Genomic DNA, 15,395 nt, shown 5'->3' on the forward strand with positions numbered 1-15,395 from the left:
CCGTCCGTCCGTCTGCTTGTCTGTCTGTCTATTCATCTATCTATTTATCTATCTATCTATCTGTCTATCTATCTATCTATCTATCTATCTATCTATCTATCTATCTATCTATCTATCTATCTATCTATCTATCTATCTATCTATCTATCTATCTATCTATCTATCTATCTATCTATCTATCTATCTATCTATCTATCTATCTATCTATCTATCTATCTATCTATCTATCTATCTATCTATCTATCTATCTATCTATCTATCTATCTATCTATCTATCTGCACAGCTTGGGAATCTATCTATTTATCTATCTTTCTGTATCTCTCTATCTATCTAGCTCACTTTGGTTTGAAATGGATGAGAGTAGCAATGACAGAGAAAAAGACTCTGCAATATCATGAACTCTCTGAAGCCTCCCTAAGTTGCAGGTTGATCTGAATGACGATGCAGTCTGAGTTAAACCATGCTGGGGATTCATGTTGTAATACTTACACAGGTTACTGCTTGGTTGGCTTTGGAACGGGTCAATAAATTTAAAACCTGAGTAAACCTGTGGAGTTATCGACCACAAGTAGTGCTATGGAGTCCTGTTTTCAATGAGTTTCACCATATTCGACTAATCAACAGCTGGCAGCGTTAACACAATGAGAAACACAATGTACCATCAAGGACGAGGAAGAAGACAAGTGTTTAAGGAGCAATTGTGAATGTTTAATGAGAAAGACGAGACACTCAGGGGCTCTTGACACAGAAAAGGACAGAAAGCCGATAGATGTTCAGAATGACAACCAGGAAGTTTTTAATGGCGAAGAAGATCAGCATCTGGTGGATCACATGGAAGTGGATCATGGCAATGAGGCGGACCACCAGGAAAGGCCCGTCCTGGATAAACAAAGCTTCCGCCATGCTCCAGACCTCAGTCCTCATTTGGGAGAACCGAGAGGACGCAGGTTCTGAGAGGTCTTCTGAGGAGGCAGGCGTGACTGTTGAACAGAAGAGAAACTATCTTGACACCAACTCCTGTAGCTGAGATGTATTCTGCAATATTTCATTTGAGAAATACCAATAAACATACTAAAAGTTGCTTTAGGTTAGGAATCCTCCTTCTTGGAAGTATTTGCAAATCTACACAAAGCAGGGTCTCTGAAGTAAAAGTTTTTTCTGGGGGGGCAAGCTCAGCTTTTGACCTAAAACCGTACCATGGACCAATGACAAGATTTTCAAAACAAGGGTATATATAGTTAAGTTAAGTTGAGTTAGACTCTGGTCTGAATGTCAGATTCACCACCTCAAACATATCACTCCCAAGACTTACTGAACATTATAATGATGTTGATTATTATTATTATTATTATTAGTAGTAGTAGTAGTAGTAGTAGTAGTAGTAGTAGTAGTAGTAGTAGTAGTAGTAGTAGTAGTAGTAGTAGTAGTATTAGTAGTAGTAGTAGTAGTAGTAGTAGTATTAGTAATAACATCCTGCACTGCATTGGTTAAATATAAACATAACCTTAAAGATACAGGGTTGTTAAATGTATTGGTTTTTTGGAAATGGTTCAGCTCTCAGTGTGCAGAGTGAAGATGTAGTTGTGCAAAACAAACAGCACTTTACAACACTACAGCTAGTCTGAAAAACACATTTATGTAATAATAATAATAATAATAATAATGATAGTAAAATAATTATAATAGCTTGAATTTATACAGCGCCTTTCAAGAGACCCAAGGACATTTTACATATGTCCATGGGAACAAATGAGAAAAGAAAGTAATTTGCACTAAACAGGATAGAAATAAACCGACTAATGGAAGGAGGGAGCATTAGCAGAGGCCAAAGGCCTGGGTGAACAGGTGGAGTTTGAGGGTGGAGGCTGCGACACAGAAGGCTCTGTATCCAAAGGTTCTAAGTTTGGTGTTGGGGATGGAGATAAAACTTGTTAGAGGACTGCAGCCTTCTGAGCGGAGTGTAGGGGGGGAGGAGGTCAGTAACATATGGTGGGGCTCGGGCATGGAGAGGATTTATAGGTGAGAAGGAGGAGGTTGTAGATGATGCAGGCCTTGATGAGGAGTCAGTGGAGGTGAATGAGGGTCGTGGTGATGGGCTGTCAGGGCTTAGTGTGGGTGAGAACCCTGGAGGCAGAGTTCAGCACATACTGAAGTCTGTTCAGGACATTGTCTGGTACACGGGACAGGACAAGGAGTCGTTACACATACCTATCGACCTGCAGAATATCTAATTCGGTTTCAGAACATGCTTATGCAGTTACTCATGGTACCAGAGAGATGCAGGGGAAACTGCAGCATGCTCCACGTCCACACAGCTAGAATGATGTAGACCATGACTGGACGGCTGTCCCTGTGTCACACACAAACACACTCTTTCATGAGATAACAAATTAAACACAACATCCTTCTTTCCTTTGCAATCAGATCTTTAACTTTACTAAAAATACCAATACTCCAGTGTAGAAATAAACTAATATTTCTCTCTAAATATTAGTGGGGTGAAAGCATCTGAAAATGAAAATACTCAAGTAAAGTACCTTTAAATTGTATTTAAGTATTTGAGTTACAGTTTTTCTCAATTGGTTTGGCTCATTTCACGAAACAGAAATGACATTCTCAAAACTACACGTGCAAACCTCCAAACCACTGGGCACTTGTTCACAACAGATTGGAAGATCTCATTCCTTTAATCAAATTGCAATTGTATTAGCACCGCCTTGCACATGACAAGCACAATTTTCATATGATTTAGGACACCTTGCAAACGGTTAGGTACAATTGCCTTCAGTTAGCCCAATTACCAACTGAACATATCTTGCTGGTCTAAACTGAATGTTGCTTCTCAGTCAAGTGGTTGTTCTCTGCAGAACACGTTGGCATAATTTCATTGTTTACATCATCACCTGCACAATAGTTCACTCCACTGTCAAAATCTTTCAGGCACATAATACCATGAAAAACATCATGGTATATACTGTAATATGGATCTCTTGGATCATCGGCTTAATTTTCAGGTGCAACTAGAACTTTACTAATCAAGGGGGAGTTTCACACATCCGATCACCAATCACACAGTAAGTTTAGTTAGCTGACAGGTGCTATCTAGGAGCATAAATGCTTCCATCAATTATCTAGAGCTTGACCAAGTTCAGTACAATTTATGAACATGGAAGCACCTGGCCAGGGAAACAACCAAGGGCAACTGCCTGCTTGAGAAAGAGGAGGAAGAAGAAGAGGAAGAGGAGCAAGGGTGCGTGGTGGTGGAGAAGGGGGAAGAGGCCGAGGAGGACGAAGACAACAATTTGTGCCAGATGAAATTCGGGCTACACTTGTGAACCATGTGGTCAACCATTCAACCATGGCCTCACAATGGCAGAGGCAGGTCGTCGAGTTCAGCCTAATGTGCCACGCTCTACAGTGTCCTCTATCATCCAAACATTCCGCAGGGAAAACAGGTATGTGGTCAGTCAACTATGGAATTATTGATGGTAGAGTTAACTGTAGTATTCAAATTTATTGAACTAAAGTCAAAGTAAACAACTAAATACAAATGGTAATAGTGTCTATTCCCACACATTTTTCATTGTGTGGGACAATGTAAGCTTCCACCGTGTCCCGCTCATCAGGCGTGGTTCACTGTCCATCCAAGAATGCTGATGGTGCTCTTATCACCTTACTCCCCATTCCTCAATCCTATCGAGGAGTTTTTATCTGCATGGAGGTGGAGGGTCTATGAGCATCGGGCTCAAAACCAGAGGTCCCTTCTCCAGGCAATGGATGCTGCTTGTGGTGATGTCACAGCAGAGCAGTGTCAGGGATGGTTGCAGCATGCACGCAGATTCCTCACCCGTTGCATAGCAAGGGAGAACATCAGATGTGATGTTGATGAAAGTCTGTGGCCAGACAGACATGAGCGCGAGGAAGAGCAGGAGAGTGAGGATGAAAACTAGTGAAACTCCAGCTTTACTTTAGTTTCTTACTGTATGTGTTGTTAGTGTAGGCTATACCTAATTTTAGTTTTGATGTGCTTATTGTTTGACAGTATATTGTACTGTACACATTTTCTGTTACTGTAACCACGATGTATGGCAATTACTGTAACAATTTCCATGGCTGTATGACTGCAATAAAGTATTTTATGTGAAACCTTGAATTAATCTTTTTTCTGTTTACACATAGTATTCTGGAAAGAAAACATCTACTGTAACCATTCAGTGTCAAAAGACTGAGCCAAGATTGAAATGTGCACATGAGGGATATTTCTATGGTCCACTGCCACACTGACAAAACATCTAAACATTTTGACCTGTAGTGTTTAAACAATGCCAAAGGGACTTTTCATTTTGGGGGCACTGACTATTTGTATGAGAAAAGGATTTAGTTTTGACTGATGAGTTGTCTGTTTTGAGAGAGATATGACCTTTGACCTTTTGCAGGTGTGCCATGGAGTTTTGCTGAACCATCTAGGTTATTTTGGCAAATGTATTTAAACCTTGGAGAATGTCCTTTTTCCCCCAAGAGATGAGCCACAGCAATCGAGAATGAACTTTTCATTTTGGGGGCACTGACTTTTTATATGAGAAAAGGATTTGGTTGGAAGCTTGAGTTAACTGTTTTGGGTGAGATATGCCCTTTTGAAGGTGATCCATGTAGTTGTGCTGAACCATATAGGCTGTTTTGCCAATTGCACTTAGTGCTCTGAGAATGTCATTTCTGTTTCGTGAAATGAGCCAAACCAATTGAGAAAAACTGTAATGTACTCAGCTACTTTCCATCCCTCCCCATCCGGCACCCTGTGACTCACTTGATGTCAGACAGTGATTCAGAGGTGAACTCCAGTATGTCAGCCGCCGTGCCCACAAAGACGAGCAGTAACTGGGAGAGCTGGTCTCTGGTCACTTCTTCAGACGCTGGCAGCAGCCATTTCCCCACGATCAGTAAGATGAGCAGGGCCTGGTGTAAGAACAGGATCCACTCGTTGGCACACAGTGAGGGCAGAGGGAGCTGTGTGTGTAAAAATGACAGAAGTCATAAAACAAGATGAACGGTTTCCCCTCCCTTTCCTTCTAAATGGAAACTTGTGAGCTCATGTTTACACTGTGGGAACTCATGCATATGCTTGGTGTTCAAGGATGTATCTGCTGGTGTCGTAGCCTGTTAAGCAGCGGGTGAGATTCACCTAAAAGGCCTGTCTGAGGAGTACCGAAAGTAAATTGAAAGCTGTTCTTGAACCATTTGGAGTACATGCATGATCTTGGTCTCTTTGAAAGGTAACATTATGAACTCCCCCCCCCCCCAACAGTCAGAATCAGTCTAAGTGCTACTGACATTGAGTAATAGCAGTTGGAACACAGTGAAGTAGAAGGTTTTTATTTCCGCCTGAATATTTTTTGTTAAACAGATGCCTGCAGATGACTCTAGCTGGGACTTATGAGCTGGAAAACACACTGGGACCCTAGCATGAAGCCTTGACTAGCCCAGGTTCAAATTTAATAACAATACCACAGAAAATGAATATTTCACAGATTTTTTCCTAAGGGCATGTCTAGGCGTTTTCCACAAAGGCCATTTGGAACTATGGTAACCAACTAGACTAAAAAGGCTACTTTTACACTCAAAATCATACTTTTATATAAAGGAGGCAAAACCGGTCATATGGTTTAAAATGTATACAAATAAACATCTTTCATGTTGTTAACATCTCGATGCTGGCTGCGCTGAGATTACGCAACAGCTGACTGTGGCTATTCTTTGATGTAATAGTGGGTTTTGGACTGATTATGATGTTACTGGATTGGAACGTCTAGAATTGGGGCAATGTACCTGTACATGTATCTGTGGATTAATATGATGCTTCTTAGGTGAGTGACGTCGACTTTGTGATTGTTTTTTTTGTGTTAGTGTCTTGACTGAGACGTTAATTGTACCGGCTGTGGTGATCGGATCTTGAAATAGTTTACATCAGTCGAATCGGGAGAATCTTAGCTTTCTAATGATATGTTGCATCAGTATCTAGCGGTACGAGGCAGTTCTGAAAATAACAATGTTTGAGGCTTATCGGCAGCACCGGCCCGCCCGTGAGCCGGTGTGTCCAAGTTAGCAGGCTCAAGGCTAGCAAGCTGGGAAAAGGCATAATATTGACGTAAAAAAAAGAGAAAAATGCTGAAATATTAACATTTTCCCCTCTCATATAATAAAGTTCTAAAGAAAAACTCAATTTTACTAAATATACAATATATTTACTTTCCATCCAAGAGAAGTTAAGTTATAAGGCCTCCACTTTATCTGAAAATGTGAGGAAACACTTCACTACTCATTAGCTCTTTCATAAAGTTCAGACGAACCAAGTCCTAAACACTACATCACATTACATTAAACAACACAAGAGAGGGGGTCAAGTAGACTCTACTCATGAACACAGGAAACATGACCCCATTTGAAGGCAGCATTAGGCCAAGCCACCTCTCCAGTCTTCCCTCAGCACAGAACTATGGTCTCTAATATTGTTTACTGAAGTTTTCTCTGCGTTCAGTGGAACTCTATGAATCACAGTGGTACCTGAATCACAGTGGTCCCACCCGTCTAGCTCTGTGCCTGCTTGTTTGAATCTCTGTTTGTCTGCCCCACCCAGCCGTCTCCAGTGGGCCTCGCCTGTCCCTCACTGCAGTTCTGATTATCCAGGCCTTCAACTCAAGTTGAAATAACACAACTTAAAATGCTATTTGTCAATGGGTTATGCTCTCTGGTTCCTAAAGTGACTGACCTGAACACAGTCTGGGTCAACATGGCCCTACTACATGTAGTACAGAGTACATCTTCTCATGCTCATCAATCAGACAATGCCTTTAAAATATCATCAGTAAAAGTTGTTAAAAGACCAATTCTTCTCTCCTTCTTTTGGTGGAACAGAGAGCCAGTGGTGTCACTACACAGGTCTCCTCATCTGATTGCTTCAATTAATCAATACGCTACTTATTCTATTCAGAACAGATACAGCTCATGTACAAAATACTAACACTGTATCTTTACATGTGATAATCTGAAGCGTTGATATGTTTTCTGATCTGTCATCAGCAAGACAACACAGTTTGACACCATCTTCCTCAACTGAGCTGAATGTTAAAACCTGTTTATAACAGAATTTACTGGAACAATGATTTTGCAATATTTTTTCTTGGAAAGACACATATATATGTGTGTTTGTAATCAAAGATTGTACATTTCAGTTAAAGGAGTACTGTTGGTATATCGTCTGAAAAACATGGTTAAAACAAAGAACATATTTCCCAGTGCCCCAGCCTTGTTGTTTTCAGCTTGTAGTTGTTTATGTTGAGGGCGGACCGTTCCATTAAAAGTAGAAGTCTCTATGAATGTGCTCAGGTTATAAGGGTGGAAAACACCCACAGCCTTAAAACAGCCTCCTTGACTGAACTAACTGTTGGCAGTATAGAAGTCCCACTGTCTACATGTGTGAGAACATGGAAAAGCAAATGTGCAGCAAAAACAAAGACATGTATCACTCAGTTACTGACTAAAAATGTTTATATTTGAAAAGATTATCAGGCAAACTTAAAAAGACAAGTTAAAAAGATTAGGTTTGCATATTTTACTGTCAATGAGCATCAATACGTATTTGTATAATCTTGTTACCTACCTTGAATTCCTCACTGCCATTGCTCCAGATTCTGAAAAGACTCTCGAACGCAGATGAGTTCAGTTTGTCACACTAGAACAAGAAATTGATATTTTCAGTGGACACAGTCACATGGCATCAAGCAGAAAAGAAGATGATCATACAGAACAAGGACGATACCCTTGAGTCAGTGGCTTTGTTCTCCTGATGGTGAAGCTCTAAAATCCATAATGATGGTACAATGCTGATGAGGAAGAGGAAGATAGCTGGAGAAAACCTGGAGAGAAATAAGACATCACTAGACACTTATTGTTACAACTTCCCTTCCCTTTACAACAAGCCAATCTCTTTCCAGAAAACTATTATTAACATGGACTACATGTATAATAATGAATTATATAACAATAGCCTTTAGTAATAATGAACTGGACTACATTTATACCATTTGTAATCAATTCCACTCCTTCTCCTCAGGGTCAGGATCATCTCTGCCACCAGAGGCAGGTAGAGGATGGTAAGGAACCAGTAGAGTCCATTGTCCTTCACCCACACCACCCTTACCACCCCAATGAGAGAGATGAGGATAAAAAGAGACCTGGTCACCACAGCACAGATCCAGTTGAAGAACATGATGCTAAGCTCGGAGTTTGGGAAGCACAAGCAGCTGCACACAGGAGTTACTGTATATGTGAGAGGTCTGAGCGGGTTCAGTGCTACAGAGGGGGAGGTAGAGCAGGCGCACGCCTCCAGCAACCTGCTGCACTTCTGTTTTTTCTGCTTGCTGTAGTGTTCGGCACGTCTTGATAATATGAATAAGTTGCCTACAGATGTGCAGTTGTGTATTTTGAATCACTGTGTTCTGTACAATAAAAAAGTCTTAGGGTCCTGCTGCTTTTAAATTATATTCCTAAAGAAAAAACGATGAATAGATCCATTCTCATGGGACTTGATTTCGGTACATCTGTGCCTGGAGCAGTGGCGGCTTCAGATATGGGTGACAGGGGCAGCCCCCCATGGTGCCAACTTATCAGGAACAGCACGGGGAGCATGCACCAAAAGTAAAAAGTTGCATTCACACCATCAGCTTTCTAACACTCTTTGCCACGTCATGTCAATGATACATTGTCACTGTGTGGTTAACCATGTTGCACTGCTCCTTCGTTCTAGTTTGTGAGTTAGGCAAGTCAACCTCAGGTCTCACCCCTGAAAGCTTGAGGTGGGGGGAGGAGGGGAGCGGAGGATCTAGTGGCGCTTAGGCACTACTGCACATGGCGCCATAATCATTGCCACACAGGCGATTTCTTAATAAAGAAATTGTTCACATGCTCACATCTGACATGTTCCAGCCACAAGAACATGTCAGATGTGTTGCATCATTGCCTGAAGTGGCCCATCATCTATTAGTACGCTATCTGGGAAGGAGGACAACGCTAAAAATGGTCAGTGTCGTTTGCAGAATGTGTCCTGTAGTTAATAAAACACAAGTGCAGGTACAAGTGTAAAAACAAAAGGGTAGTCTCACCACCTTTATTCAAAACTGCAGGCTGGAAGCAGCTGAACTACAGGAGACAGTGTTCACAGCAGGTGAGATGGCCAGGGACACTAATTAAATTCAATTTTAATTGTATAGCGCCAAATCATAATACACATTATCTCAAGGCATCCTCAGAGAGAGGGAAATAAGACCAAGAACAGTTTTGCTTCATCAGGTTTCAGCTCTGACTAGTTATAATGAAAAAAATAAGAGTATAAAGATGTAATTACCCCTTTGATTCACAAGCAATGCAAACCCCTTATAATGAACAGTATGGGTAAAAAAAATCCCCATATTCATATCCTGTGTTATTTCATGCATGGATGGGTGTTTCCTTGCAACATTATTTTATAGCTCATTCTTCCTTCTTCATTTAGGAGAAGGCTCCTTTGATGTTATCAAAGGTGAGTCTTCTATGTCACCAAAGGAGCCTTCTGTATCAAGGAGAGCTGGATTCGAAGACACTCCCACAACTCCGGCTTGATCCTGTGGAACAAAGTCTAGGTCCTCAGCATCAGAGATTTCAGACTCAGAACCTGTTCCTCATAAAGCATCACTATGAAAAAAAACACAACCGTAAGTCTGAAATGATTGCAACCAGCCATTCTAACTCTCTGGATAAAAAAATCAAAAGCATATTTTCAAATGCATATCAATCTGTCTATTTAGTATATACTGTAATATTTTGAATTTTATTTAGTTGATCTAACTATGGTTAGCTTGCCAGAAAATAAGCTAGCTAGCTGATAGCCAGTTAGTATTATTCATATTTATCTTCTCTGTGGTAATGAATTGAAAAATAAAACTTACATGCATCAGATGTGCAAATGCAGCTGTGTAAAATGAACGGTGGGTGTTCAGCAGTGAACACATACTGTAATTTGTCTATAAAGTAAGAAAGGAAAACTTAAAATAATGATTTGTGGTAATCAAAAACAAGATATTTAATGAATACTTACAATATTGAATGAAAATACATTTATTTAAAAAATATAGTAAAGAAACACTCAGCCATGTATAAAATAACACAGGAAATTCATACAGATCATTTTTTGACCCATGTTGTGTGATAGCAACAACAATGCATATAATAGTAATACTGCATTAATGTTTACCAAGTTCCATTAATATAATTTAAGTAGGAAAAATAAACGTCACAAAATGATGATGACAGGTCATGTTGACCTTTACATACAACTCAGTTTGGATCCTTTTTTAGTAATTGCATTCTCTTTATTTGTTAATGATTAATACAAAATAAATAGGGGTCAAGGGTTGTTCTTCAGCTTCTGAAAACAACTAAATTGTTTAAAGCACAGTTGCTGTACTGGGACAGTAAAGAAAAACACAGAGACATAATTTAAAGGAAAGTAATAATAAAATATTAAAAAGATAGATAGATGTGTATGAAAATTTTATATTTTTCATTTATAATACAAATACAAATGCAAAACAGCTTAGTTAGTGGCACTTGTGAAAAATAAGTTTTCAACGTGGTTTTTAAAATAAAGTTTGAGTATCACTGAGGACAGATTAGAAATAGCACACCGGAAACAAAATGATTACACCTTCAAAATAAAAGCACGGGTAGTCGCGAGTAGAATTCAGTTTTGATTGGGGCGTTGCTACGGCAACCACAAGAGCCTCAACATGTCGGGAGCGCGACGTCGTGAAAAGAAAGAGCCGGTGAAGGTGGAGGAGAGTGAGCCGCAGGTAATCAGAGGAAGTGTTTGTTGTGTTTGTGTCGTGTTTATCCGACATTAACACTCTGTGTTGTGTGTTGGAAGAGAGCGACCCCAGCGTACCTCATGTGGGACGAGCCGCCTCATCTCAGAACTGCGGAGCTGCAGCGGAAGACGCCGGAAGAGCTGGAGTTGTGAGTATCCCCGAGTATCCCGAGTATCTAAATATCCCTGAGTATCCCTGAGTATATGAGTGTGCCCGAGTATCCCCGAAAATCTGCACCCCCCAGTGCTAACCCCCAAGTTTGTATAGGTCATGTTTAAGTAAAATTGTCAAACTTTAATATCGTTCCACTAATATATAATATACAATACATAATATCTAATTCTCGATATATAATATATTAGTCACATTGTTGTAAACTCTTGTATCTATATGGGGATTCTGTAAGATCCAGTCATCAATACATTGACTATGTGGACATTAAGACCACTACCACACCGTCCATCTGTCTAACACTGACTCTGTGGACATCACTGTCACATTGTCAGTCTTTTCCCTGCAAGGACCAAATATTAACCACAGTAAACCCAGCAAATCTGTGTGAAGACATTTTATTTTCCAACATGAAAGTGTTTCAAGTCCTTCTTCATACAGCCGGGAAAAACAATCCTAAGTGAGAAATGCTGGCCTCGTTCATTATTTATCATTTTGACCCAGTGAGTTCATTAGCATTAAAGTGGTTCACTGTGTAAATACTCCAGGGAACTGAAGGAGATCCTGGGCTTGAGGAACTATAAGAGATGTATGAGGGATGGTGGCCTGCTGGATTTTTACGTCTTAGGTTTCTGGTGGACTAACGAGCAGAAGTTCAGCCCCGCACAGACCTCCTTCACTATGGCTGTGTTACAAATGCTGATTGACAACATAAAAGGTGAGACATCTACTTACCTACCTATCCCTCCCTCCATCCATCCATCTATCCATCAATCAGAATGATAATCTGTGTGTTCTCTCATCATACCCTAGAGAAACAGATGACTATGGTGCAGAACATGTTGGCGTTTGCTCAGGCCTTGATTCCTGCAACCCAGCGTGTGATTTCAGGTGGAGAAACCACTTCCCTCCTGTCCATAGAAGAAGGCAAAGAGTTAATAGGTTACGTCGTAGACAGGTATGGGAAGATCCTAACACAATAGTGTATCCGGAAGAAATATCTATATACTGTTTGTTCCAAGCTTGTCTATGCACGACAGCGATAGATACATTAAGAATAAATAAAGACATGAATTATGAATCAATAATATTAAAACATAAAATGATATATGATATGCTGGATCTCAGGTCAACCACTCTATACGGTATTAGGTTGATGCAATCTGTGACAAAACATCATGTTTGCAATCATCTTATCATTTTATATTATAAAAGATAACTCATTAATTATCATTACTCGTGTAAACAAACTTATCAATCCTATATACTGCTTATCCGTCAAGGGTCTTGGGGGTGGGGCTGGAGCCAATCCCGGCTGACATTAGGCAGACAATGTATCGTGGTTTCATTGTATAACTGATCCCTTAGGCAGTATTGTTTTAATAATGATAAAAGTGCTTGAACTTGAGTTCTCTTGGCTGCAGTTTGTTTCAGAACCACCGACTCTACAAGGTCGTGCTGACCACACCCAGAGAGGAGATAGTGGTGAGCCTGGAGGTAAGACAGCTTTGACCCTGTGTGATTCTGTCTCTGTGTGCCTTCAAGTAACATTTGAAAGATGCTGTGTTCCAGAGGACCATCGAGGTGTTCGAGGGTCTTTTCGAACCATTGTCGGAAGGCGTCTCCTCTGTTCTACCTGAAGTGACAACCCATGTGTCTCTCCCATAAAAATGAACGGGTGTCTTCAGTTTGACTTCACAGACACTGGGTAAGACAAGATAAACATAGTGAGGTGGACCCAGTTAATGGGATGCCCGACAAAAAATGGTAATAAAGTAATTTTCCATAATTATGCTCTCCTTGGCTTGTCCACCCAGGAAATGTCAAATCCACCCAGGAAGATTCAGACCCAGCAATGTTGGACTTCATTGTTTGAATGAAGCAATTTCAAGTCTGTAAATTAAGTATGAGCTTATTTCAAACTTATAATTTCTTTAATAGTTTGGTATTTTTGGTTTAGCCAACTATAGGTATTTCAGTATGTTGCCGATGTAGCTTTGCAATGACGTAACTTTTAACTGCAACTAAAACTCATTTATAAAATAAATCCTTAAATGCAAAAACATACCGTATGTCTCAGTCAATGTAAATCTGGCGTAATTTCTGTCGCTAAGCACAAATTTTAAATCAGATATTGAGTCAATGGGAAAAACTGTACTTCCTGACTTATTGCCCTGGAGTTTTTATTGTGAACTATACGGTGGGTGAAGAGCTGCACTCCAGGTCCTGAGTGCTTTCAGCTTTCCACTCTGCAGGATTTGTGAGTAAAACGTCTGTTTTTAGCCTTGCCACAGATTGCCCATGTGTATCCACTCCAGCCGTTCTCCCTTCTTCTGTGGTGATAATAATCACTACATGTTTTATTTAAAATGCTTTTATCAGGGCAGAATCTCTACATGGAATAAAAGCTCTAACATGAAAATCGGGGGGTTCCTGTGAGAATAGCAATAGAGTGGCGATGGACATTTTGAACTTTTATTCTCAGCAATACCCAATGCTCGTTGACCAACCATTAGCCAACAAGAATCAAATGTTTTATTTAGAACTGAGGAGTGTCTGTGACACATAAAGAGACAAAACAACATTTTTATGGTAAATGTGCTGTATTTTATAAAGGGCTTTTCTAGTGTTGACCACTCTAAGCACTTTCCAGGTTTTTGCCATTCACACACATTCATCTATGGGCGGAACTTTTTTTCTATGAGAACGGCGCAGCCAATTTGGGGTTCATTAGCTTTCAATAGTTTCCCATTATAATGTCAATACTGTGTGCTGGACCTTCCGTACAGAGCTTTTTATTAACAGTCTCTTCATCAAAGTGGAGTTAGAACACTTAACGTTTATTCTAAACGTTTTATAAACAATGTTTTTCATTGACTGACATTTTTGTTAATGCACACACACCAAAAAGCACCAAATTTGACATTGCACTACCCACTAAGAATACACATAAATACAATGACTTGCGAGATATGTGTTCCATATACAGATAGATTGTGGAATAAGTAGGTAGATAACCATTTAATGCCTCTTCAGATCATATCCAATTTGTAAGCAGTTGGAGCAAATGACACGAAACACTGAACCTTGTTATTTTTTTAATAATGCAGCCCTAATGTCTTCCTCAGGGTGAACATACAGACTGTCATGTTTTCATTCTTAATCTGGTGGTGGTGGTGGTGGTGGTGCATGCCTGCCTCCTCTGTCTCTTACCTGACCAGGTATTCTAAAGCCCTGTTTTCAATGCAAAATTACCACCACAGGCCACAACCCCCACCCGTCTCAAAGGATTATGCTGTCAAAGACACTTAGCAGCCATTATTTCAAGGCTCAAAGCGTTTTGTAATTATTTTATCATATCAACTTGAGTTTTTTTTTTCATTGTTTCAACCAATTCATTAACTCCCCTCCCCTTAACTTCGTGACCCTCTGTCTTAATTTAGATTTACTCCTCATCCTCTCAGCCATTATTAATGTTGTCAGGCTCTCTGTATTAATCATTCATCCTCTTTCTATAATACCACCTTGCAGTAATTGCAGTAAATTAGTTCAGTGCACCTCTACCTCGCTTTGCCTTTTAAATTACTCCAATGCTCATCTGATCTAAATATATATATATATATATATATATATATATATATATATATATATATATATGTGTGTGTGTATAACAAGGTTATAAATCGATGGAGATGGAGATACTGTAATTAGAAGAATCCCTGCTTCACTGGCTTTGCTAACCATGTTATGTGCTGCATGGACAGAAAAAACTTAATAACTTACTCATCTTCATGATAAATATTGAGATGTTAATTTTATATAAATTAGTGATAAGACTGCTTCCACTGAAAATGTCTTTTAACTATTTTAATTTTTAGTTTTTGCTTGTATTTCCTGTTCTGTCAGTGGAGCTGACTCGAAGTGACCCCACAGTGGAGACCTGCAGGCAGACTTCTGGTCGCTGCAGCATTCCCTTGTACACCGCACACACACAAACATGTCAAACTATTCATATTGATATCAATAACCATTTCCATCTGGAAAGATAGAACCAAGGTGTCTGTTATTCACCTATTAAACAACCATCCAAATTTAAAACATTTCTTAAAAAAAATAAAATCCTTTGGAGAAATTTGATCACCCTTTCTATAATATCTGACCCCTCCCCGCTGGTACTATGTAATATCATAAGTCTTACTCTTGTTTTCCTGTTTCTTTTATGCCCAACAATTTATTACCAAGTAAATTCCCCCCTCGCCCTATTTTTGACAAACATCACCTTTATTGTTGTCTTTATATAACATAACATACAATTTGCGTGTTTGTCT

At 39.7% G+C, this 15,395-nt stretch overlaps 2 protein-coding genes across 2 annotated transcripts; one reads left to right on the plus strand and one right to left on the minus strand.

Moving 5' to 3' along the window:
* Positions 1-730: 730 nt before the first annotated feature.
* LOC133027457 (transmembrane protein 26-like) lies at positions 731-8,264 on the minus strand. Its single transcript, XM_061094466.1, has 6 exons — positions 8,077-8,264; positions 7,815-7,911; positions 7,656-7,727; positions 4,806-5,005; positions 2,272-2,351; positions 731-981 (listed from the first exon to the last, which is right to left on the minus strand). The coding sequence occupies exons 1-6, from the start codon at positions 8,262-8,264 to the stop codon at positions 731-733; spliced, it is 888 nt and encodes a 295-aa protein (XP_060950449.1).
* A 2,554-nt stretch (positions 8,265-10,818) lies between these two features.
* cabcoco1 (ciliary associated calcium binding coiled-coil 1) lies at positions 10,819-12,735 on the plus strand. The gene is made up of 6 exons (XM_061094467.1): positions 10,819-10,881; positions 10,956-11,044; positions 11,616-11,785; positions 11,881-12,025; positions 12,492-12,564; positions 12,640-12,735. Exons 1-6 carry the CDS (start codon positions 10,819-10,821, stop codon positions 12,733-12,735), a joined length of 636 nt encoding a protein of 211 aa, XP_060950450.1.
* The last annotated feature ends 2,660 nt before the right edge of the window (positions 12,736-15,395 follow it).

Source organism: Limanda limanda, chromosome 21 (assembly GCF_963576545.1).
Source record: "Limanda limanda chromosome 21, fLimLim1.1, whole genome shotgun sequence".
Classification (NCBI taxonomy): domain Eukaryota; kingdom Metazoa; phylum Chordata; class Actinopteri; order Pleuronectiformes; family Pleuronectidae; genus Limanda; species Limanda limanda.

Coding starts and splice junctions, on each gene's coding strand:
- LOC133027457 (XM_061094466.1), bottom strand. CDS start 8,264: ATGTTCTTCAACTGGATCTGTGCTGTGGTGACCAGGTCTCTTTTTATC. Junction 7,912..8,076: donor AGTGGAATTGATTACAAATG/GTATAAATGTAG, acceptor ATTTCTCTCCAG/GTTTTCTCCAGCTATCTTCC. Junction 2,352..4,805: donor GAATCACTGTCTGACATCAA/GTGAGTCACAGG, acceptor TGTGTGACACAG/GGACAGCCGTCCAGTCATGG.
- cabcoco1 (XM_061094467.1), top strand. CDS start 10,819: ATGTCGGGAGCGCGACGTCGTGAAAAGAAAGAGCCGGTGAAGGTGGAG. Junction 10,882..10,955: donor TGGAGGAGAGTGAGCCGCAG/GTAATCAGAGGA, acceptor GTGTGTTGGAAG/AGAGCGACCCCAGCGTACCT. Junction 12,026..12,491: donor ATAGGTTACGTCGTAGACAG/GTATGGGAAGAT, acceptor TCTTGGCTGCAG/TTTGTTTCAGAACCACCGAC.